The sequence below is a fragment of the Protomyctophum bolini genome (genome assembly GCF_963924005.1).
Source record: "Protomyctophum bolini genome assembly, chromosome: 21".
In the NCBI taxonomy this organism is placed as follows: Eukaryota; Metazoa; Chordata; class Actinopteri; order Myctophiformes; family Myctophidae; genus Protomyctophum; species Protomyctophum bolini.
Window position 1 is genome coordinate 25,694,671 of NC_137882.1, and position 23,314 is coordinate 25,717,984.

The window sequence follows — 23,314 nt, forward strand, 5'->3', positions numbered from 1 at the left end:
GCATCAGAATAACCGTATAACCACTTTGCTATAAAGCACACATCTTGTAGATCTGCCATATATATATTGTATTGATTTATCTTGGTCCCATGGGGGTCCGCGGCCAAATACATATTAATTTGGATTTGGGCCAATTGGGGGTCCTTGACAATGAAAAAGTTTGAGAATCACTGCTCTCTATAGGCTAGGCTATACTATGACTAATTTACTAAACCGTCTAAACCTCTCGTCTGACTTCCAGCAGTCATGCGATTACCAGACTCCAAGAGTATACGCGATCCCAACGCCCTGGAAGGGCTGAATAGAATAGGCTATAGCGAAATGCACAAAACGTGTGTCTGTTAAAGTGATAAAAGATTAGAAGTCCTTTCAGGGTAATCTGCTAATCGAGAGCAATAAATTGGCTTCTAGCGCCACCCTGCTTCCGTGGAGAAGAACGCACCCTTCACCAATGAGCTCCAGATAAATAGCCAGTATAGATCCCGTGTAATTGAAACCAAATGAGAATGTGTGCGCCGCGCGCATTCCAATGAATAAATGTGCCAAAACGGTGCCAGTCACAGAAAACAGGTGGTCAGAGTTGACATAAGCCAATTGAGCTGTAATATGATATGAACAGTCTAAAGTCTATATAGCCCTGCACATGGTGAAATTGTTTACGAGCACTTTACCAAATCCCAGATAGACGCTATTCATAGGCCTTGGATTAGTCTTCATAAGAGTCACTCATGATGAAAACTTTCATCACCCTACCGAGCGTAATCCTACCCATTTTCACGGTAATCACTTTCTAACCATTCCACGGCTGAGAACAAGATCTCCGATGCAGATATTGTGCTGGACTTTTCCTCTTATATAAAGGATAAAGTATTTGGGACAGAACTAAGGGAGACTCTTTAAAAAAAAAAGTGCAATAAACGCGCAGAATACCTAAAGTAGTCTGCCTAAATGACCTGACTGGGTTGGCTGAAATCTCTTACCTGATCTTGTGGCGCCATCTTGCGTGTGGTTGTAAAGTTACACTTTTGTATTCGCCAATATACATATAATTGTAACAGAAATACCCCAAGGAGTGGGACCAAATTATTATGATGATGATGATTATTATTATTGCCTATTAATTGTAATAATAATAATAATTTTAGGTTTTGGACTGATCTGATCTGTGATGTAAATGTAGTGATATAACCATGCATAACCATATTATGTTTTATTGCTGCTTTGCCTAATTGTACAGCACTTTAATCAACTTGGTTGTTTTAAATGTGCTCTATAAATAAAGTTGGATTGGAATCATTGGATGCACCGATGCAGGGACATAAGTTATAAATCCATAACGGGATAACAGCGCGGCACGCCTACATTTCCCATCGGGCATTTCGTTAGCAAGCTCAAGTGCATCGGTCATACTTGCTTGGCGAGGAACAAGGAGTCAAAGGACAAACTGGACGAGCGGCAAGGTTGTGCTCTCTAAATACTATTAATGTGTCAAATTAGGTTATGATGTTTAACCAACCAGTGGCGTAGATTTACCGTGCTCATGTCACGTACATGTACAATTTGAACACTTTATAATGCTGAAACCAAACCATCAGAGGAGAGATGGCTGCTAGGCTGCATGATGTTTTACAGCTAGCATATGAGCATTATCATTCAAGCAGGCGGTGTGTGTGGAGGGTGTGTGTTACTGTTATCTTGCACACCAGACCAGACAGACACCCCTCATGAAGCACTCTTAAAACTCCTGCGTTTTTGATCAGACTCAGAGGCGGTTGTTTAGAGCGGCCACAAACAAGCCCACAATGTTTCCAACTCTCCTCATTGCTCACTTAGTGTTAGTGTTGTTCAACAAATCTGTATCAACGCAGTCAGATAGCCTTAATACAAGTATATTTGCAAATGTAAGTCCTTCGTGATATATAGACTACCACAAAGGGTTATGAACTTTTTATGAACAAGGATTTTCTTTTCTTTATACTGCTGCCTACATGAACCGTTGCTCAACTTGCTCTGTATGTTTTATTTGCAGGTGTCACTGTCAACCATGTCTATTGATTGGGTAGGATATGGGTACGCAGCCCTGATTACATCCGGGGGAGTGTTTGGTTATGTCAAAGCAGGTAAGGATTTGATTTAGGAAGGGTGGCCGGGTATGCACATACTGTATAACCAGTAAGACGCGCAAACACGGGAAGCGAACGCAGCTGAGACCCTGCAGATCATGTCTGTCTGTCTGTCTGTCTACTGTATATGTGGACCTGGCCCCTTTTGTGCCCATATATGGAGCTGAGTGATTGCTGATGCAACACACTCCATATTTGGACGTATAGCGGGACAGACACACACACAGACAGACATGATCTGCTAGGTCTCATAGTAAGTGCTCACTGCGTTCGCAACTACTGTATTCTAGGTACTGAAATAGCCTTGGATCAATTAAGACTATCGTAGATGTATTTTATCAAAATTATTGTATTTTATAGCAAAATTGGGGTGTCCTTGGCATGAAAATGTTTGAGAACCACTCATCTAGCCATGCTGTGTATAACCACAGCGTGTGTCGTTGAACATGTGTTTTGGGCTTTCTTTCAGGTAGTGTCCCCTCTATTGCTGCTGGCTTTCTCTTTGGTGGCCTGGCAGGCTTCGGGGCATACCAGATCTCCAATGACCCCAACAACGTTTGGGTATCTCTAGGTTTGTGAATTAAGAACATACTTCTGCCAATCTGTAAACAAAGAATGTGTTTCTAATCTCCTGTGTCCATTTATGCAAAATATGTTGTGTATTATGTTATGGAAAAGCAGTCTTTAGGATGTTTCTTTGGGGCAGTTATATGATATTCCATCTAGATTCCAGAAGAACCTGTTATAGTATCAAATATGTCAAGTACAATCTTAAAACTGGATGAATGACATTATTGCAACGTGGGCTAATATCTATCTAGAAATGCAGTCTCTCTCTCTGTGTGTGTGTGTAGTTGTGTATGTCTGAAATCCACATAACTCGCTACATATTTGGGCATGCCTGACAAAGAACTCTGTATACGGGTTTGTCCCACCGACTTCTGACATCATCCTGACATCTGGATATAGACTCCATATTTGGATTTTGGGCATGCCTGACATGGAACTCCATATCTGGATCGCCGGTTGTCAGGAACCAGCACAAAAGTCTCTGCCCGGGCTCTGGACAGATCTCCATATATGGAGCTGGACTGTTCTGACATCACATTGATGTTCTGACATCTGTATATATAGACTCCATATTTGGGCATGACTGACAAATAACTCCATATATGGGCATAAAAGGGACACAGGGTGAGGCATGCCCAATGGGCACTGCTCTAGTCATTATAATGTTTAGTCTGTATCTTGCAGCCTATCATGTTTTATCATTTAGAAGGCATTTGTAGAATCAGCCTCAGGTCTTATAATGGATTAATGTTGTGCACTGGGTTGGTCCATATTGACTTGTCCATGCATCTTCACAGCAACATCAGGGGCTCTGTCAGCAGTCATGGGAAAGAGGTTCTATGGATCCCGGAAGTTCATGCCAGCTGGACTGATGTGTGGAGCAAGGTAAATAAACACTTCATACTTGAAGGACAGTGTGTTCTACGTCAGGCCTTGGTAACGCTCATAGACTGGTGTGTCCTGGGCTAAAGAAGCTTCAGTTTGCAAATGGTAGAGCCCGCACACCATATAAAACTTAATTTGGCTGCCTTTTCGGTCATATCACATGTTCACATGACCTGATAAATCTACAACAGGATTGAAATGTCAGACAAATAGACATTTTTGTACCTTGTATGGTAAACTGAGGCCTTGATAGTTTGACACATTCCTGTTTTTTTATTTCCCTTTGTTATTTTTTCAAACACAATGTTGCACAAAACCGAACGGTTTGCGGCGCGGTCTTGATATCGGAAAGGTCGCTAGTTCGTATCCCCGGACCGGCACGTTAAAATTACCACCGCTGAAGTGCCCTTGGACAAGGCATTGAACCCCTACCATGAAATGTTCTATGAGCAGGGCCTGGCTGTAAACAAGTTATTGAGCTTAGTCCAGTTACCCTGGGTAAACATAGTACCTTTCCTTTCCTTACCAAAATACATTTACAGCCAATGTCGGTCTGTGTGAATAATCTCATATTTGTTCCAGTCTTCTAATGCTGGGGAAGCTTGGTGTTGGAATGCTCCAGAAACCGCAGCAGTCCTAATGAAGTGGAGTCCTAATGAAGTATGGACTGTTTATATATTTTTTTTTAAGAAAAAAAACGTACAATTGCGAATTAAATATAATATCATCTTGTTTATATAATGAGTGGACATCATGTATTTTAATGCCCATAAATGTAAGTGCTACGAAAACATTAAATGTTATGTAAAATGTTTATAAAATGGTCAGGTTTTATTTGTCTCATTTACATACGAAGAAGTTTAAAACATTGACCGTTATTATTCCTTTTGAAAGCCTATCATACAGAAAGTCTCCAAGTCTTTCATATGGTGAAATTGGTCAGTTGACGCAGGAGGAATAAAACAATATATATTTTTTTCTTTATCAGTAGTAAAACAATGACATCTTAAACAAAAATAATACCTGACAATAAAAACTAGAATAAAAAAAGAACTTTAAACAGATCTAAAATTACAATAACGTATTAAGAACATCTAGTCAGTGTAAAATAATTGGCTCTCGCTGCATCCTCCATGCTGCACCAGAGGGTTTCCTGCAGGAAACTAGTGGGGTTCTTAAATAACTCCTTTTTTCCCCACTGTACACCATCTCTTTGCCACAAATAGTCCATCTACCAGCTCAACTGTGAGCTTGTGGATCTGCTGCTTTCACCAAATGTTCATCCCCAGAATAGGGACATATGGGTTCATGTGGTTAAAACCGCCTGGATTCAGCACCGCCCTCTTATCTCCATGTGAAGATAAAGGACACGTCTATACTGTACAGTGTTTCCCACATGCATTAGGTTTGCTTACATCACAAAAAGATGTCGGCATGTGCAAAAAGTCATAAAATGTCACTTGCTTCAGGAACGTGCACCAGATGTGCCATGATGGTACATATGTCACCAAGATGGTGTGGTGGAGTCGTCATGGTGGTCTTCAGCATTCCCCCAGTTTATTCATACTGTATGTGGTTCCATCTTGTTTCGATTTACTCTAATTGTCATAGCATACTTAACTTGATACTTCGCAAAAGAAAGGCCGGGTATAGAATGCACTTCCCCTTGATTGTCCAAGAATTTTGAGAATTTCTCCAGAAAGTCCATTACACTTGATACAAAAAAAGCCTGCTGTTGCCTAATTTCTTTCAAATTATCGTCAACAACTTTTAGAGTTGAAAATGGTTGGTATTTCTGGCATACAGTACTACTAGGTACAAGATAACCTTACTGGGAAATGATCTATCTCTTTTGTAGAGGGTAGACATCTGATTAGGGAGGCAGATTCATTCTTCCGTATTGGAGTCATAGTAGGACCTCTGTCTAGATTGACATGTATTTCCCTCTAGTGACGATGTATGCAATCACTGCACCTCAACAAGCCACTACTTGAATCATGTCCTCTCGTGGGTTACCGATTGCCTCCGTATTTGGATGCCCAGTCCACCCTGCCATGGACTGGCTGTACGGTGGGAGCTCTTGTCAGAATGTTCCCGGAGTTCTTCCCCAGGGCGGAATAGTTGGGCCCTTTGATCTGAGTCCTGTCTGACCTCCTCCTCCACCCGTCATAGTCTGGAAAATGTCAATGAATCAATCAATCAATCAGTGGTTAAGAATCTAAACTTTGTTTTCCATTGCAGATAGGATTCAATGTACTGTAGCTGGTATTCACAGTGACGTCCAACCCCTCTGCGTAGGAGAGTGCTAAACATTGTTTAAGTTAAAGCTAATGCCTCGAAACTATATGTTTAACCTGTATAGTTCAACAAAAGCATGTGAACATTTCAGTGAGAAATAGACCATGCAGTTGCTCAATATTGATTACAGATAGGGATGTCCGTTCTGACACAACATTAGAGACGATTCCCTCTGACAGTGACCATCAGTAGTGTTTTCAAGTCACATTTTGGTATTGCCTCAGCTCTCTTGGAGCCCAGAGGTTCCAAGTAGTTTTGGCCGGCCGGTATAAAGCAAAGTGGCATAAGTGGCATGTTTTATATGCAAGGCAAGATGGTTACACAGTAACAAAAATGAAGGCGAATACAAGAGTAATAATTGAGACAGAACATGAAGAATGAAATGACAAGTGAAGAAGAGTTAGACTTTTTTGCACAACCCCTTTTATATAGACATGTTCATTTGAGAACGTGCCATTTTTATGGAGCGACAAGGGTTGTGCAATGAAGTTCAAATGAGCGGTTGACAGATGTACATACTCGTACTCAGAGACATGCACATTACCTTCAGTACTTTCTTCAGACTTGGGCTTGGCAGATTTCTGTTTGTCTTTTTTGGTTTCAGGAGGAGAAGAAGATAGATTGACTGAAAGGGTGAAGAGACAGAGGAGAAAAATGCAGTGGCAGTGAGCGAAGGTCAGGGTGGAAACGGTGAAACAGACAAACGGTGAAGAGATGAAGTAGTGTGCAGTACAGCGAGCTCACAGAGCAGCAGCATTTGTTGCTTTCGTGGAAGGGAAGTGCAGTCTTACTTGTGTTTTGGCTGCATAGAGGAGCGAGCTGAAACCTCTGTCCCACTGATCCCACCTCTTTCTTCTGGAAGGAAGGCATGTAGCCTCCAGAGAGGTTGTACTTGGTGCTCACAAAGGTCCCTGGAAGGAAACATAACCTGCCTGTGACCATCTGTGCGTCTTTTAAGTTGTCAACCATAGAAATCAACCATAGAAAACTAATGTTCCTAACATAATAATCTAAAATAAATAATTATAATCTATTGAAGGACTATACAAGAAAGGAAAATATAAGAGGGCTAGTATTTGGTGGTATGTTCATTGCAATTTGCATGCTGTGCTATCACTATCTATCAACCCAAACAAAATGACTTGAGTAATTCAGTGTTGGAAGTGTCACCTTCTTTACAGTTCACTAGTAGCCATAGATGGTTATCAACATAATTAGTCAAGTGCCTCATTGTTAACTCATGAAGACCGTAATGTTCTAGCGCCGTTTACCATCTGTTTGAAATGGCGGTTCTTAGTTGTGTGGTTTATGTGTGTACTTGGGATCCTATCTCCAGCTGGGGTTTTAGGGTTCATCAGATAGTCTCTTTCACATGTTAACTCGTTCACTGTATAGCTGGAGTCATTTACAGCAGTCATGACACTTTGTTGGCCTTCTAATGACAATGGACTACAGTGTGTGTTCCTAGAAGTGCGTTTGCATGGGTAGTGTTGCATATCAAATTAGTATAAAGTCTATTCAAGTGCATATCAATGTTATTCTTTAGAAAATGCATGATATAAAGCATGAATCTGCAAGTTAAGGGCTTGAAGTACTTCAAAGTGCATGCAAAAATAGAAGGTCTACAAGCTTATAGCCTGTAGATGTGCTGTTTTTAGTGTTTTCGATGCAAGACAGTGGCACGCTATGAATACGGTTTTCATTTTAGGTCAACATCAGATGGGAAGTTAGGAACATAATTATATGATGGCATTATGATTAGCTAATCGGGTTAACAGGTTAAGGGGTGGGTGACTAATCTATGTGTCACCTTTGGAGGCGTCAATTTTCTCCAGTATCCTCTCTTTAACAACAGTTTTCTCTGATGGGCTACGCGTGGATTTAGATTCACTCTCTTCTACTCTCACCACCGAAAGAAGAGATGTGTGCACCACCACAGCGGAAAGAAAGGGCAAAGTGGAAAGTGGAAGGAAAACAGACATAAATAAGGCAACTTTTCTGGCAAATAAGCTCTCTGATCAACATATCGTCACTGTTGGGCAGAAACCTGGTATACGGTATGTCCAAAATCGTTAAATGGAATAAAAAATAATAATACTTTTGTGCTTGCGTACAATGGAACCAAAGTTATTTATAAAACCCTCAGACAGACTTAATCACTTTCAACCTGACATGACTGTTAATATATGAAATTGTAAACAGTTAAAAAATGTCTTAAACATAGCAAAAATTGCTGATTTAATATTACAAGCTTCAGCTTGCATCGTTTAGCTATGTTAAATAACCAGAATGGGAAATCTGGTTTTATTTTTGGGGGGATTGTTTTGGGGCATACGAATGTTGGCCTTTTATGTGGTTTATGACAAGGGCTAGGCCCTAGTTATTAACCGCATACAAGGCGAACATTCTGCAAAAATAGCAGATCTACAAGCACAGCATTATGTTATGCTTTAGCTATTATCTACAAGCTTTAGCTATCTCGTAGCGCGCCACCGAGTGGCGCGCTACGAGATTGTAGATCTGCTATTTTTGAAAAATCGTTAAAATGTGGCGCAAATCATTGAATATATATTTCAGAGTGAACATCTTTAACTAAAGTATTGGCTTCTGGGAGGTCCCTGGAACTACATATTTTGAGATGGGGGTACGTGGCACAATAGAGATTATTCTGGGGGTCCTTGACATGAAAAAGGTTGAGCACCACTGACATAGAAACACAAATTAGGATTTAGAAACCTTTTTTTTAAATCGACCTCAGTCCAAAATGGGTTAAGGGACACTTGATCTTACACCAACAGTTAATCTCATGAATAAGCAATAGAGGGAGAAATGAAGAGTCAGAATGAGAGGGAGAGAGAAGAAGGAGAGAGAGGAGGGCACACAACAGGGGCTTGCATTGTGCCCGTCTACATGACAAATGCATCATAGAGGTCTCCTGTCTCTGAAGTCGCAGACGCTGATCTGCTCACCCCCAAAACACTGCTTTGTCCTTTGGCTCCAGACATTTGCAACTGCATTAACATTTAGGGCCTTTGAGGACAGGGTCAATTTATCTGTCAATAGATGACACTGTCATATAGGCCTGGTTTACGCGCTACAGGGCATGCCAAAGATTACTTGCTATTTATTTCCACAATATTCTAAATCCTGTCAAAGCGTAATTTATAGATGTCTTTACATTGTGCTGCCAAAGGAGATTTTGTTAGGTTATTTATGTGTAACTTAGAGATGAGCTGTGTGGTGTTTAAGCATTTCAAGAGTGAGCCTTGGGCATCAAGGGAAAGCCTTAGCTAACAAGCCTTAATTAACCTAGAAGCCTTATTTAGCTAACAAGAGCAACTTAGAACCAATGGCTGCAATGGCTTAGAGTCGACGACAGAGTACAGCATCTTGCAATCGGTCTGGTCCACAAGATTCGATACACCACCAAGATACCCATGTACCTGTCTAAATACTTCCTTAATGTAAACGAAGTCCACACCCACAACACCAGAGGGAGTGCAACAAACCATGTACAACCCAGATTCGGCACAAACAAGGGACTAAATTCTTTTCGCTCCTATGCCACCAAAATGTGGAACGCCCTACCAACAGTCATTAAGACATGTGAATCCCTTGACTCCTTCAAAACCGCTCTCAAAGGGCACCTACGGACGGCTGCAATTCGAAACTGGCCCCCGTAAAATCTGAATCACAGTAGCAGCACTCACCTGGGTTGGCTCTGGTGAGGGATAATCCCCCTCCGATGGGGGCAAGGGGTTTATTAATAGAGTTGTTGGAGTTGTCCCACAGGTCCCGTAATGTTGCGCCGCTCAACTCCTTATCTGCAGACGAAGCTTGGCTCTTGTTGATCAAACCTAAAAACATAACGTGCTTGGTGTGAGTATACGGCCGGATGCTGGTGTTCTGGAGGCACTAATTGCAACTATTTAACTCCGTTTATTTGATATGGTATATTCTTCATTCATTCATTGCATCATATCGTCGATGAAACATCTTATCTCCATATTTTAACCTCTTTATGTTTTTCAGAAATTATGAATACTCTACTAAATAGAGTATTTTGTGTGAAACTGTAGTGTGTCTACTTTGTCATACTACAGTTTCACACAAAAGTAGCCAAAATAGCAGATCTAAAAGCTCTAAACGCGTCGCATTGCGGCACGTTTTCGGCAACGTTTTGTTATTTAGGAATTTGAATCCTGAAAACGTAACAGTTTTGGACATGAGGTTTCCACCCGACAGCAACGATGTGCTATCTAACAGAAATGTCACACAGCCTTACCAGGCAGGTATCGTGATTGGCTGAGATAATGTTGTCGTGCTGCAGATCCTGGTAGACTGGAGTCTGTTTGGCTAATCTTGACATTACTAGGAAGCTTGGTGACTGTGCTGAAGGTATAGAGTGGCTTCTGCTCTTTGGATCTGAAAATATAAGAGGAATCGGACACTTAGAGACTTAATAGCATAGATACAGTAGGTCTTTATGTACAAGTACACTCCCTGGACACGACTCAAGTATATGTCCCAGCCAGGCACTTACCACGAATCCAGCAGATCTAAATACGCTGAAAGTGTATTTAGATCTTTTGGTTTATCTTTTGGCCTTTACACTACAGTCCCCAACTCCCCATATCAGGGAGGAAAGTAGATAATAATAATAATATTATTACAATAAATGCATGAAATCTCTGTATGTATGTATGTACGTGTGTGTGTGTGTGTGTGTGTGTGTGTGTGTGTGTGTGTGTGTGTGTGTGTGTGTGTGTGTGTGTGTGTGTGTGTGTGTGTGTGTGTGTGTGTGTGTGTGTGTGTGTGTGTGTGTGTGTGTGTGTGTGTGTGTGTGTGTGTGTGTGTGTGCGTGCGTGCGTGCGTGCGTGCGTGCGTGCGTGCGTGCATGCACCGGATATGTATAAATATATATCTATGTACAGTACGTACGTACGTCTGTAGTTCACGTATCTTGACCACCGTCCGACCGACTTCAAACTCGGCTATATACAGTAGTACACACATAAAGGAATTACAAGCAAAGAATTACAAGGCGGAAATGAACTTGCCGACTTCCATGGTCCTTGTGGCTGCCGCGCTCCTCCTGGGAGTTGGCCAGACTGGGCTTCTTGGAGTGGGAGGCGGCGGTCTCTGAGGGGTCCGACTCGTCCCAGCTGTCCGAGGTCTTGGCCGCCGTTTGACCCCAGCGCCTGCGTCCACTCTTCAGCCCCGCCGCGCCACCTCCTCCTCCTCCACACGCTCCATTCTCACTGCCCTGCAGCGCCGACGTCTGTACAAACACACGCCGCCATGATGCAATAAAACACCTCCATGCCAGATATCGTTGTTGTCGGGCAGACAATGACTGGCCGTGTGTGTGTGTGTGTGTGTGTGTGTGTGTGTGTCTGTCTTTTCATTGGTTCAGTATATTTTTTTAACCAACACACAGACATAAAGGGTGTTCAATAGCATTGATTTATGGGGGGGGGGGGTTTAAGTGGTTAATACAGCATGTAATGTGCATGTGGCATGAGTGTATTTCTAGTTCACCTCCAGCTACTCACCATCTGAACTTGAGCTGCAGGTTTAGCGTCGGCCTGGGGGAGGGGGATCTGTTGAAGGGGTTGATGATGATGCCGATGCTGTGCCTGGTGCTGTCTGTTGGGGGGCGACTCGGCCTCAGACTCAGACTGCTGGGGGTCTACTTTGGGTTCGGAGGGCTGCTTGACGAGGGTGGACTGCCTGTTCTGGGCCTTCCTGACCTCCTGGCTTTGAGGGCGAGGCCCCAAGATCTGGCCCACCTGGAAGTAAGGGTAACGCAAGGCCTAAAAAACAACAGAGAGATGTCGTTATATTAACACAGGAGAAGATGACGAGAAGAGTGCCAATATAAACTTTTTCCTCTTTTATTCTCCAGTAATTAAGCACATGATAATAGCAAGTCTACAAGCTCACACAGAGCTCCGATATTTTCCGGCAAAGACATTTGGTATAGAGGGAAAAAAGGAGCAAGTATAGAAACCTGGTCATTTAAGTTTGTAGGGTTTAGTTTTAGCTGCGGGATCCGCACGTAATTCCGACGGAGCATTAGTCCGACATGCGGGAACCGCTCGAACATGCGCTGCTCCCATGCTTGTGGTTATGGTTAGGGTTTGAGGTAGGTTGTCGTTTGTCTGACTGGAATCAATATGCACTCTCACTACTTTATATAATCAATTCAAGGTATATTCAGTGATTTAACTTAAAGGGAAACTTCACTCTTTTTGCAAAAATATATATGTTAATGACGTTTAGAAGATTTACTTTGCTGGGGGCCTTTGTGTGTAATATGTGGTTTTAGATATTTTAGATTTTAGCAGTGAGCCCAGTGTCTCTGATGTCATGGACACTGGGCTCACTTACTTCCTGGACTACATCAAGGACTATTTAAAGAGGACGAGAAGCGTCCCTGGAAGGAAAGAAACATGCGCAGTTGAGACCAGGAAGTTGTGCATGACAAATCAGTCACGTCATTGCATTTTACCTTTTATATTAACGTTTTAACAGCAAGTGGATAAGTAAGTCCCAGCATGGAGCATCACACAGACAGTAATGTTGGTCGGACGTGACATATATGTAGCCTACAAGCATCTCTCCTTTCAGTGGCATCACGCCATCTGCTGGGCCATTTGTGCCATATCTATGATTTGGTGATTTGTCATGTACAACTTCCTGGTCTCAACTGTGCATGTTTCTTTCCTTCCAGGGAGAAACATGGAGTCCACCGTACGGTCTTCGCTTCTCGTCCTCTTTAAATAGTCCTTGGACTACATGTTGTCTCAGTAAGACAGCCCTCCCCCTATCCACAAGGAGGAGCAGTGCACCAAAGCATTATAGGAATTGTAGTCCAGGAAGGAAGTGAGCCCAGTGTTCTTGACATCAGATAATCCTCCCTACTTATGAGAGCCTCCGTCTCTCGAGGAATTGATCCCGTGGTTGGACCTGGCTGACACGCTGCTGATAGACTTGTACTGTTCGCTGTGTGTCAGTGCTCCAATGATAAACACAGGCAGCTCTTCGTGCTTTTAAAGATGTATTGCTTGCTTCACCTGTTCACCATAGTCAGTACAGCATCTGCGTTTTCATAAAACAACCCGTAATTAGAGACAGATAAATAAACATTTCAGACAATCAAACATTTCGCTCCACAGTGTTTGAACAACAGTGACATACCTGCGGTCAAAAACCATTGCCCTTCCAGGTCAATCCTCCCTACAGAATCAGATGCCAGTGAACCTGATGCTTATAAGGATAACAGCGCCACCCCATGGTCACAAATGTACTTGACAATTGTACTAATTCGGCCCTTACACTACTATAGAGTGTGCTGACCATACCAGTAAGACGCGCAAACGCGGGAAGCGAACGCAGCTCGTACATATTTGGGTTTTGGACGTATAGCTGCTTTGGGGACTCCTTATATGGTTATGGCTGAGTCATGGTGACGTAATCACTCAGCTCCATATATGGGCACAAAAGCGGGACAGACACACAGACAGACAGACAGACAGACAGACATGATCTGCTAGGTCTCATAGTTAGTGCTCACTGCGTTCGCAATCACTGCGTTTGCAATAAGGAGTTCCTCCCTGTCCCCAGTTAACTCCTGGGGGTCAAAAAATATTTGGCTAGGTGGCCCAGCCTTCATCCAATCAGGATAGAGAGGGGCCTTTCACCAATAATGATCGAGCGGGGGCGGGCCTTGGTGTGTATGCTGTTGGCCTGTCGCGTGTCCCCCCACTGTAGTACGTGCAGCGTGCATGTGCACATCTAGTTACCGGGGCCAGTGGCGGAAAGTTCTTATAACCTCAGTGGGTGCCCCCCCGCCCTGCCATCGTATTAGCATTTGAATACCTGTTCTGTGAACACCGTAAAGGTGTGTGCCTTCGTGACAAAATTACCTGGGGAGGGGAGCTTCAGCCTTCAGTCAGTGGGTGCTAATTGGCTTAATATTGTGTCAGTGGGTGCTTTAGCCCTCAAGCAACCGAGGCGGACCGTTTTTTTTCTCCAAATCACCCAAATCACTGAATGCTCCTTTAATGACTTTAAGCAGGAAAAAAGGGGAAAAAAACTAAGTGAAATATAGGGTTAAATGAATGTAACCCTCCTGAGATAAATTCAACCGCTGAGCACCTTATAAGAAGAGGATGGAAAAGCACTCTCACTCCCACTGGAGCTGTGAGTTTCCAAATCAACACCCAACACAAAGTGTTTTTAAATGGTCTCATGGGGAATGGGAATTATCAGTGAGACTGTGATTATATCAAACACAAAGGAATAGGTAGAGGATAATTATACACAGATCTACCGGGACACCACAGGTGTCGGGTATCAGGTATGGCTTTAACAGCATTTTAAATGATTGGGCTCAGGTGTGTGATCTTAGGACAGGCGTAACCACGCATAACAAACAACCTTCAAGCCTGAGGACAATATGCCATTTTAAATTACACAAGTCGACTGATTGAATTAAGTCATTTTTCAGAGGACCCCTAAACCGACAAAATCTCATTCTGCTTACTGGTGCTGGTGGATTAGGTGATAGCATGAGTTTGCTAAATTGGCACCTGTGTTTGTTCCGGGTTCTCTGGTAGCTCAGCCAACAGTAAGAGCAAAATGTAATTTTGCAGGAGCTCTCTATTGCAATTTGCTATCCACATGAAACCCGGGAACTCCCAGAGCCTCTCTTCTTATAGCCAATTGTATCGATTTGTTCATTGTAATAGTTTGGTGAAATTATATTGCTTGTTTCATTCCGATGCATAATAAGCACCCACACAATAACACGTTGATCTTATCAATGTTTTGTCAGTGACTGAACTCAATGACCAGTGACCCTGGCAACGGCAGGCGCGCTGATAATGTGACGCATAGAACATAGATGTTCTGCTTGTAGTGTAGTATACAGCAGGGGTAGGAAACCTTTAGCACAAAGGAGGGTGATCACGGGCACAAGTGACAGAAAGGATGTTTGCTTTAAAATAAACTATTTAAAAAGATTTAGTCAAATTAACGAAGTCCCTCACGTTTGTATGTAAATTACATCCGGCACATAATTCTATATTCATTAAAACTCTGAATTCTGACTGGGGAGGGATTCCGGGAGATAGGTGGATTATTGCTCTAATGAGTCTAATGATCATTGTGAAGGAAAATATTTAAAAACAAAGGAAAAGGTTATATTCGTGGACAACTGGACAATCAAAATATGTTGGAGTGTCATTAAAATGTATGTTGACATGGCACACCGACTATTCTAGAAAAAGAAAAAGATGGCACTTTCAAAAAGGTTGCAGACCCCTGGTGTACAGCATAAAAGATCTCCAGTCCAAAACTGACAGCCACTGGTTTAGCCTACCTGTACAGCGGTTGGTCGTTTCTTGGGGTCCCACTGTAACATGTCCTTCATCAGAGTGATCGCCTCATTGCTGGCGTTTGGGATGAGGGTCTTCAGGTGGGTGGGCACACATTGGGGGAAGCGAAAGTTCATGGCTGATGCCAGCTGGTAGCCCTCTGGCCAATCCGTCTATGAGGAGACACGTTCATAGAGTTTATAGGTATATAATAGCACTATTTATTAGGATATTACATGGGAGCTTCTAATATTTATAAACTAGTCAATGCCCGTCCAGGGATATGACATATGACATGTGCAGAGTTTCTCTCGTTTTGAGGACGCAATCTCTAGAATTATTAGTTCGATATCTTTTAAACAACCATCCTCGGTTGGTTTGCATGTTTGCATGTTTTGCATGTCTCTTCAATGAAGGCAAACATTTGATTCAGTGCTGTTCTGTGCCTGGCAACCATTCAAGCAAACAGGCGGAGACGAGACCGCACCCTTAACTAAGAATCTAAGCATCACATTTCTATAGCATGTCGGGGCTGCAGAAAGAAGGCCATTTGCAACAAGCCTTCTAGATCTGGATTAGATTACTGTGTTGGAGATAAGTCAATTTAGTTACTCCAGAAAGGTGCGTGACATATGCCCTGCCTCTAGACAATGTAAAACGGTGCATTAGAAATATGACACCCCTCCATCTGTAACCCCCACCTCTGCTAAGCTCCAACGGTTGATTCCCAGCACGAACATAAACGTTGACCTATAAAGAATTCATAGGCCTACATGAGACTTATCACCTTTTGTGGGGAAATTAATTTTCCATGACCCATGTACAATACACACATCTGAAATGCATATTTCATGAGCAGTGTGGAAGGGACATACCATCAGTGGCCCCTGGGGGCCCTCCCTAGGTCCTCACCCTGTCCTCGCCAGCATAAACTAAAAGCTTAAGAACTGGGACTTGATACGGCTCTGCATGCTCAGTGTTAAGAGAGATGGATCATGGGTTAAGGCCCTGTAAAAGATACTGCTCTTGTCCATATGGACTGTGAAGGAGATGAAAGTGTGAAGTCTAACGCTGCATGTATCTAGCACTTCATATTTCGCATATTTCACATTTTAGCTTTTTTTCCTTCAGTACTATATACTATATATCAGCCAATGCACACATAAAGAAAGGCCTATTCATAATCATATTCCGGTTTCAGGTGATAAGGTGACCACCAAAACGGTGGTTAGTAAAAACAGAGATGTGTTCAGGTGATTGGTGAGTCACTTATCACCGTGCCGTGATGTCATGTTGTAGTTTTCGGTGGTCACAATATCACCTAAAACTGGCAGTATGAATAGGCCTTTAAGACTGCAAGGTCTGAATGAATTCAACCCATGTCTTGTCTCGCATGTCTCTCCTTCCTATCCTTTTAGCATAATCTTTGACTTTACTCTCTGTACTGTTAATAAAGTATACAATGCAAAAACAAAACAAAACATAAATTGCAGGTACTGAAGTGTCTTGAGCCAGTTATGGGCGGGTTCTCCTTGGGGGGAGGGGTTCCACACTAAGCACCAGGTGGAGTGATAAGGTGAAGGAGCCTAGGGAGGAATGGCTTGGCACAGGCACACACATGGGAGATTATACGTTTTTACCGTTATTTACATGCATTGACAAAACTATGCTGTTTCCTGTTGGTAATATAATAAATGGAAACCTCACCCAACAGCAGTTGCACTTTTTGGACATTCAATGATTTACTTGAACGCGTTAAAAACGGTTTCCCTATGCCCTGCCTAGCCTAGTGGCAAGTATGTTTGTTAGCCACCACAGGTACAATTCAGGTTTCTTCAACTGACCCATGCTATTTTGTCATGATCTTAAAGCTCTCTTACCCTCTTCACTGTGCCCAGGACTTGGCAGATCTTAAAGATTTCGTCGACTTCACTGTTTCCAGGGAAGAGAGGTCTGAGTGTGTAGAGCTCCGCCATGATGCAGCCCACGGCCCACAGGTCAATGGGAGAGCTGTAGGAGGAGGATCTGAGCAGAACCTCTGGAGCACGGTACCTGAGAGGACATGATGGAACAGAACAAACATCAACAAATGTATAGTAAACCTCTAATCGATTCGATTACGATTAACTGTTGCAGCCTTAGAAAATAGCTGATCTATAAGCTCGCAGTGTGGCGCAAAGCGACACGTTGTGTGCTTGTAGATCTGCTATTCTCACTAGTTTGGGTCCCGGGCAAACGTCTAATAATCTCTCTTTTGGGTCTCGACCTGCAAGGTTCAGGAACCACTGTGTTTCACATGACAATGATATTATTACAGTTAAGAACAATTAAGGAGTGAACGTCAAGTCACTATAGTAAAGCACATGTAAAGAAATGATCTTCACACATAAACTCAAGTCTCAAGTAAATTGTGACTTGGTTCAGACTCCGATCCAAACCTTGTGACTTGAGTCCCTACGTCTGTAACGTACAGTGTACAGTACACCAGGGCATCACATTGTACATTAGGTCATCGTGGCATCACATTGATTGACGAGGGTCATTCAACATTTAGTTGGCTGCCTAGGGTTACGTTTTGTTATTGGTTTGCTGTGCAACAATTGCACGTCACTCCAGAATAGCAGTGACAGACAGGCACCATGAGCACAGTGACTCACCATCTAGTTGACACATAGTCTGTGTATGGAGGTCTGGAGCGGATCTCCCTGGCTAGGCCAAAGTCTGCTATCTTGACCAACTCTGGACCCATGCACAGCAGGTTCTCTGGTTTCATATCCCTGTGGAAGAAGCCTGCAAGAGTGGCCTTAATTAATATATTTATATTACAAGTATACGTGTGTGAAGTAATTATATTTAAAATATATTTGTTACAAATACACACACACACACACACGCACACGCACACGCACACGCACACGCACATGCACACGCACACGCACATGCACACATATTAGGGTTGAAATAATGTCAGTCTAGTAAACAGCATAAGAATGACAGAACATCTTACCATGCTTGTGTACAAAAACCAAACCAGAGATAATTTGAAACATCATGTTCCTAATTTCATTCTCTGTGAACAGCTTATTCTCCCTGACGGCAGACATGAGAGAAGAAAACACAAACACGCACGCACGCACACACGCGAGCACACACACACACACACAAGGAAGGAGAGAAAACAGAAACCAAAGAAGAGAGAAACCGAAGGAAAGGAAAGTTAAGAAACCAGATCCAAAAGGAGCACAGCTAGGTATCCCCACTGGACATGTGGAACCATCAACCATTACAGTACAACAGTACAGTAAACTAGTACGGGCCTGCATGTGTGCATGTACGAGCGCACGCACACAAGTGTGCTGCATGCATACAGTACAGAACACCTCTTGCGGTATTATTGTTCTTTCTGTTCTATGCATTTTCATGTTCTAACTTCTACCCAAAAACTAGCATACAATTGCAGAAATAAAATTGTGTTTTTAGTCAAAGCCTAAATGACTGTGAGGCATCCACATGTCCACTGATAGAGAGTTAGTGACAGACAGTTTTTGGAATGAGATAGTTAAAGAGGGTTCAGAAACTACAAGACTGACCTCTGTTTGGACATGCAAAAAACATTTTGGAATGTGATTTGCACATCAGATAATTCAGGAAATCTTGTAGCATGCATTGCATCCACTCTCATGCAAATATAATTGAGCAGGCGGTAAAACCTACCATGTTTATGAATAAATGACATCCCTTGTAAAATCTGAAATAGCATGTTTCTTATCACTGATTCTGGGAACAATTTGTTCCTGCAAAATATAAAATTGATAAATTACGTATGAGCCTGTCCTCGTTTATGATTTACACATCTTAAATTAAAGTGTTACATTAATCTCAAATTGAATTTACTGCATAAACAAAGGACAGCAAGCATAAAAAAAACATCTATACAAATAACTGCCTGGTTTGACATAGTCTTAACTTCTGGCAATGGTTTTCAACCTTTTCTGGACCATGGGCCCACTTGAAAATCTCAAAAGCGTTCGTGGCCTGCATTTTCAGAGTATGTTTATTTTAACAATGATCAATCAATTGATTGCGTCCCAGCTTGAATCAATGCATCCAACGCAGTAACACTTTCTTATTTATCGGTATCACAATGAAAACAAATTTTCAGGGTTTTAAAGAAAGAAAATTCCTTATAGGAAGGGGAGACTTTTATGTGTTGTTCCATGGCCTGGGCCAGGTAATTGGAAAATTAGGAATCAATGTCAAACCAGTGTTTATATAATCATCTCCAACATGATCCATAAGCGTGCACTGTAAGAATTGTCGTCTTTCTTTTTACCTGTCTTTCATGAGCTGGTAGAGGTTCTCCTTCATGTACTCAAAGACAAAGTAGAGGTGATCGTTCTCCCTGATCACCTCTTTTAGTTTCACTACGTTGGCATGGTTCAGCTTCTTCAGTGACTGGTGAATGGACAAGACCAACATCATGAGCATCACTATATGCACAAGCAAGTCTCTTTTAATTAATATCGTCTGCATCACTGCCAGCCAGGTGGACTGGAAACCTTGTATGTCTAAAACCTGTTACTTTTCAGGAAATGGAAAAAAAAATGACCTGTGTTCAAATGGATCCAGTGTACTTCTGATTTAGTCACAAGCGCTTTCTTTCCACAATACTTTTCAAAGGTTAAATATTTAGAGAACCCACAGACTTAACCACTTCCAACCTGGTGTCCCTATTTGTTTGGGCATTGCTGTCGGACAGAAACCTCATACAAGATTGATCCTTTGGAATACAGGTACTTTTTTTCTTGAAAAGGTGACCCGACAGAGTAAATAATTACTCTTACATTAAATATCTAACTGCACAAACCTTAAGCCTTGGCTTAACAAAGTCTGTTGCTGCAGGCCACACACACCCAGCTAGCCCACTATTCCCATACATAAAACTGTCCTTACCTTCACCTCTCTCAAGTTTATGCATTCTTCCCAGGAATAAAACTTCCTCTTCATCCTATGGAAGACAAAGTCAATGGTCAGAAACACATCAAACAAATTAAATATATACCCAAGAAACCCAATAATGCAGATATCCCTGCATGAATAATTCACTGTGTGAGGCATCTCTAATTTCGTCTTATTTTGTTCCGTGAGGGAAAGCCCATGGACGGGTACCACCTGTAATATGATAATGACGACTGGCAGTGGTACTATCGCTATCTTAATATTATAGTGGAAGTTGTGGAACCACAAAATAAAACTAGAAACTAGAACTAGAAATATCATATTGTATGTAAACTAAAAGTGTTAAGCTTCAATACTAGCACACTGTCTGCGACTTCATGTTAAAATAATTATGCTTTTAATTATGCTTTTAATTACACTTAGCGCTGTCCTTTACAAGAAAAGCACGAACCACCTGCTGAATGGTGCGCCCTAATCCACCCTGAGCTCTTTCTGGAATTATGTAAGTGTTACCTGGAACTACTCGGGTATTGTTTTCCTCCACTCTGGGCACCTGCCAACTAACGCCGTCCCGTCCACGCAACCCGTAACCTAACCCAGCCCTGACTGTACTTTCACTGCCTTTCACCGTCCCTGCACATGTTGCATTGCCTAGTAACCATCTTAGCATCTCCACCGGCACCTCATCCATTATTGAGCCTAGCATGCTATTGAAACAAAGGCTTGTAAGATAGTTGGTGAGGGAAAAATTAAGGGCCCGCATTGCCCTGTAAAGTGTAAATGCTGCAAAGTAACAGTTCTTGTATTGACTTGTGCTTTCGTTTGAAATGTATACCCATTCTGCATACTGTGAAATAAAACGCTTGCTGAGAGTTTAAAACGTGTTTAACCCCATGAACCCAAGCGTCCCAATCTGTGCATGTCATGAGAGGTGAACATTGGGTGAAAATAGGTAAACATTGGGCGAAAATAGCCAAAATACAACATAATTAAGGCCGGCAATTCTTTGCCTATTTCTTCGCCGCCGGAAAAAAGGAGAGTTCCCGGTATAGACCCTTAGGGGACCCCGGCCAATGAAGTAGTGTTTACCAAGTGGGTATATCAGGTTGCTGCCCAGCATCTTGTTTAGACAGATGCTATAGGTTCATTGTTATTGTTACCTGGTATCCAAGTTTCTTCAAAGGCACTACTTTATCCTGATTTATAATGTTGTGTTGATTGTTTTGACTGCAATTTGTGAATTGTAACCTCGGCTACATTGAAAATGAGGGCTTGCCCCTATTTCCCTAGTTTGTTGACTACAGCTCATCCTTACCCGCAGCTTATTCTGATTTCACACAATGCCTAAATTGTAGTGCAATTTGACACAAAGTATTACACAGGTCAGAGTATTACTATGATGTAAATTGTAACATATTCCAGATTTATTTTTATGTTTTGCACTGTGCATGGGGTGTGTAGGGTGTGTAGGGTACGCATGCCTCCTCCAAAACACATGGAACCAACCACTTTCAACGATGTGAGGAATGGCTCCCAGGTTTTGTAGAAGTTATTCGACGAACCTCTAACCGTGTATTCGATTTTTTCCAAATGGAGAAAGGATGCCAAATCTTTTAGCCATGACACATCAGGAGGATTAGGGCTCTTCCAGTGGAGCAATATACGACGCCTGGCTATAGTATAAGGGAGGAAAAAGCAACCGCATCGGCCTGGAATCTACACACCAAAGATAGCTATAAAAGGACAGGGTGATACAGAGAATCCTAGAACCAAACTGAGTGTATCAAAAAAGGATTTCCAAAAAGAGGCGAGCTTTGAACAGGAATAAAAAGTGTGTGTGTGGTTTGCAGGGGATTGAAGGCACCTGTTACATGAGTCATTTGTTTCTGGGAATCGTCTGCTAAGCTTAGCTTTAGTGTAATGAATCCTATGAACCACTTTCAATTGAATAAGGCACATACGAGCGCAGGCACATTAATTGTTAATCCTAGAAAGCACATCTGCCCAATATTCCTCGCTCAGCTCAGTCCCAAGTTCATCCTCCCATGTGCCCCTCAACCCAAGTATAGAAGTCGTTCTAAAGGTAACAAGAGCGTTATAGATTGATGAAATGTTAAACATAGAATCTGATGCAGACATTATGGACTCCACTGGGGTTTTCTCAGGTAAACTGGGGAAGGGTTTAAAATGGGTGCTTGCAAAGTTAAGTATTTGGAAAAATCTAAAAAAAAAACTAATATTTTGATTATTCAATTTGGTGGTGAGTTCTCCAAGAGAGCTAAATAACCCATCGCTGTATAGATCCCTAAAAGGGATAAAGCCCTTCTCCTTCCACTTGCTGTATGTTGAGTCCAAAGAGGAGGATGGAAACAAATAGGCATAAGGACTGATGGGGATTTTAACTCAAAATGTTGTCTAAACTGATTCCAAATGTTCAATGAAGAGAGAACTACTGGGTTGTTGGTATACTGGGAATAACGTGTTGGTAGGGGGGCAAAAAGTCATGCTGGAAGAGAGGATGTACAGGATTTAGCCTCCATATCACAGCAGATCTCGACAGAGTGGCACCATTTCATCATCATTAAAATATTTGATGCCCAATAGAATATCATGTTGGGTGAGGCAAGTCCTGTGATTATAAGTACTTATAATTATAAATGTTTATGAGAAAACTTGAATTTTTATAATGCGTTATGAACATGGAATACATAGCAAGTTATTAAGTATTATAATACTTTATATTATAAGTCATTATAATAAAGTGTATGTGTTAAGGTTATAATATAACTTATAATTATAAGTGTGTTCATAGCAAGTGTTAGCCCACCACTGCTCCTCACCTCTTGATGGCCACCAGCTCTCCAGTCTCATTGCTTCTCCCCATCACCACGCTGCCATAGGTACCATCGCCCAGTTGCTTCAGTGTAGCGTAACGGTTCATCATCTCTCAAACTGGACTCATCGCTTCACGACTTTCCTTGTGTAAGAAATCCTTCCTTGCGTAAAAAAAGTCGTATAAAGAACCCATTGATGGCTTGGGTCACTTCCAGACCTGGCTTCTTTGTTGAAGGAGTTTTCTGGGGGGGGGGAGGTTTC

The 23,314-nt window shown here is 42.2% G+C and overlaps 2 protein-coding genes across 3 annotated transcripts; one reads left to right on the top strand and one right to left on the bottom strand.

Moving 5' to 3' along the window:
- Nucleotides 1-1,381: 1,381 nt before the first annotated feature.
- tmem14ca (transmembrane protein 14Ca) lies at nt 1,382-4,258 on the top strand. Of its 2 annotated transcripts, none has more exons than XM_080793550.1 (5): nt 1,382-1,460; nt 2,030-2,120; nt 2,593-2,694; nt 3,491-3,578; nt 4,161-4,258. In XM_080793550.1, the coding sequence occupies exons 2-5, from the start codon at nt 2,045-2,047 to the stop codon at nt 4,216-4,218; spliced, it is 324 nt and encodes a 107-aa protein (XP_080649676.1). In that variant the 5' UTR covers nt 1,382-1,460; nt 2,030-2,044; the 3' UTR covers nt 4,219-4,258. The 2 variants fall into 2 exon arrangements, with proteins under 2 accessions (XP_080649676.1, XP_080649675.1); XM_080793549.1 differs by lacking the exon at nt 1,382-1,460 and adding an exon at nt 1,770-1,902 and having other exon boundaries at nt 2,037-2,120.
- Nucleotides 4,259-4,392: 134 nt separating this feature from the next.
- mak (male germ cell-associated kinase) lies at nt 4,393-23,162 on the bottom strand (the record flags this gene model as incomplete). The annotated part of the gene is made up of 14 exons (XM_080793548.1): nt 4,393-5,751; nt 6,668-6,787; nt 7,687-7,773; nt 9,587-9,733; nt 10,162-10,301; nt 10,937-11,157; nt 11,432-11,692; nt 15,265-15,432; nt 17,140-17,311; nt 17,917-18,049; nt 18,267-18,349; nt 19,593-19,714; nt 20,213-20,267; nt 23,059-23,162. The coding sequence occupies 14 exons, from the start codon at nt 23,160-23,162 to the stop codon at nt 5,591-5,593; spliced, it is 1,974 nt and encodes a 657-aa protein (XP_080649674.1). The 3' UTR covers nt 4,393-5,590.
- Between the last annotated feature and the right edge of the window lie 152 nt (nt 23,163-23,314).

Excerpts from the sequence above, each read along its gene's own strand:
- tmem14ca (XM_080793549.1), top strand. The coding sequence starts at position 1,803 with ATGTTTCCAACTCTCCTCATTGCTCACTTAGTGTTAGTGTTGTTCAAC. Across the intron at positions 1,903-2,036 it reads TACAAGTATATTTGCAAATG|TGTCAACCATGTCTATTGAT; the intron begins TAAGTCCTTCGT and ends TGCAGGTGTCAC. Across the intron at positions 3,579-4,160 it reads GGACTGATGTGTGGAGCAAG|TCTTCTAATGCTGGGGAAGC; the intron begins GTAAATAAACAC and ends TATTTGTTCCAG.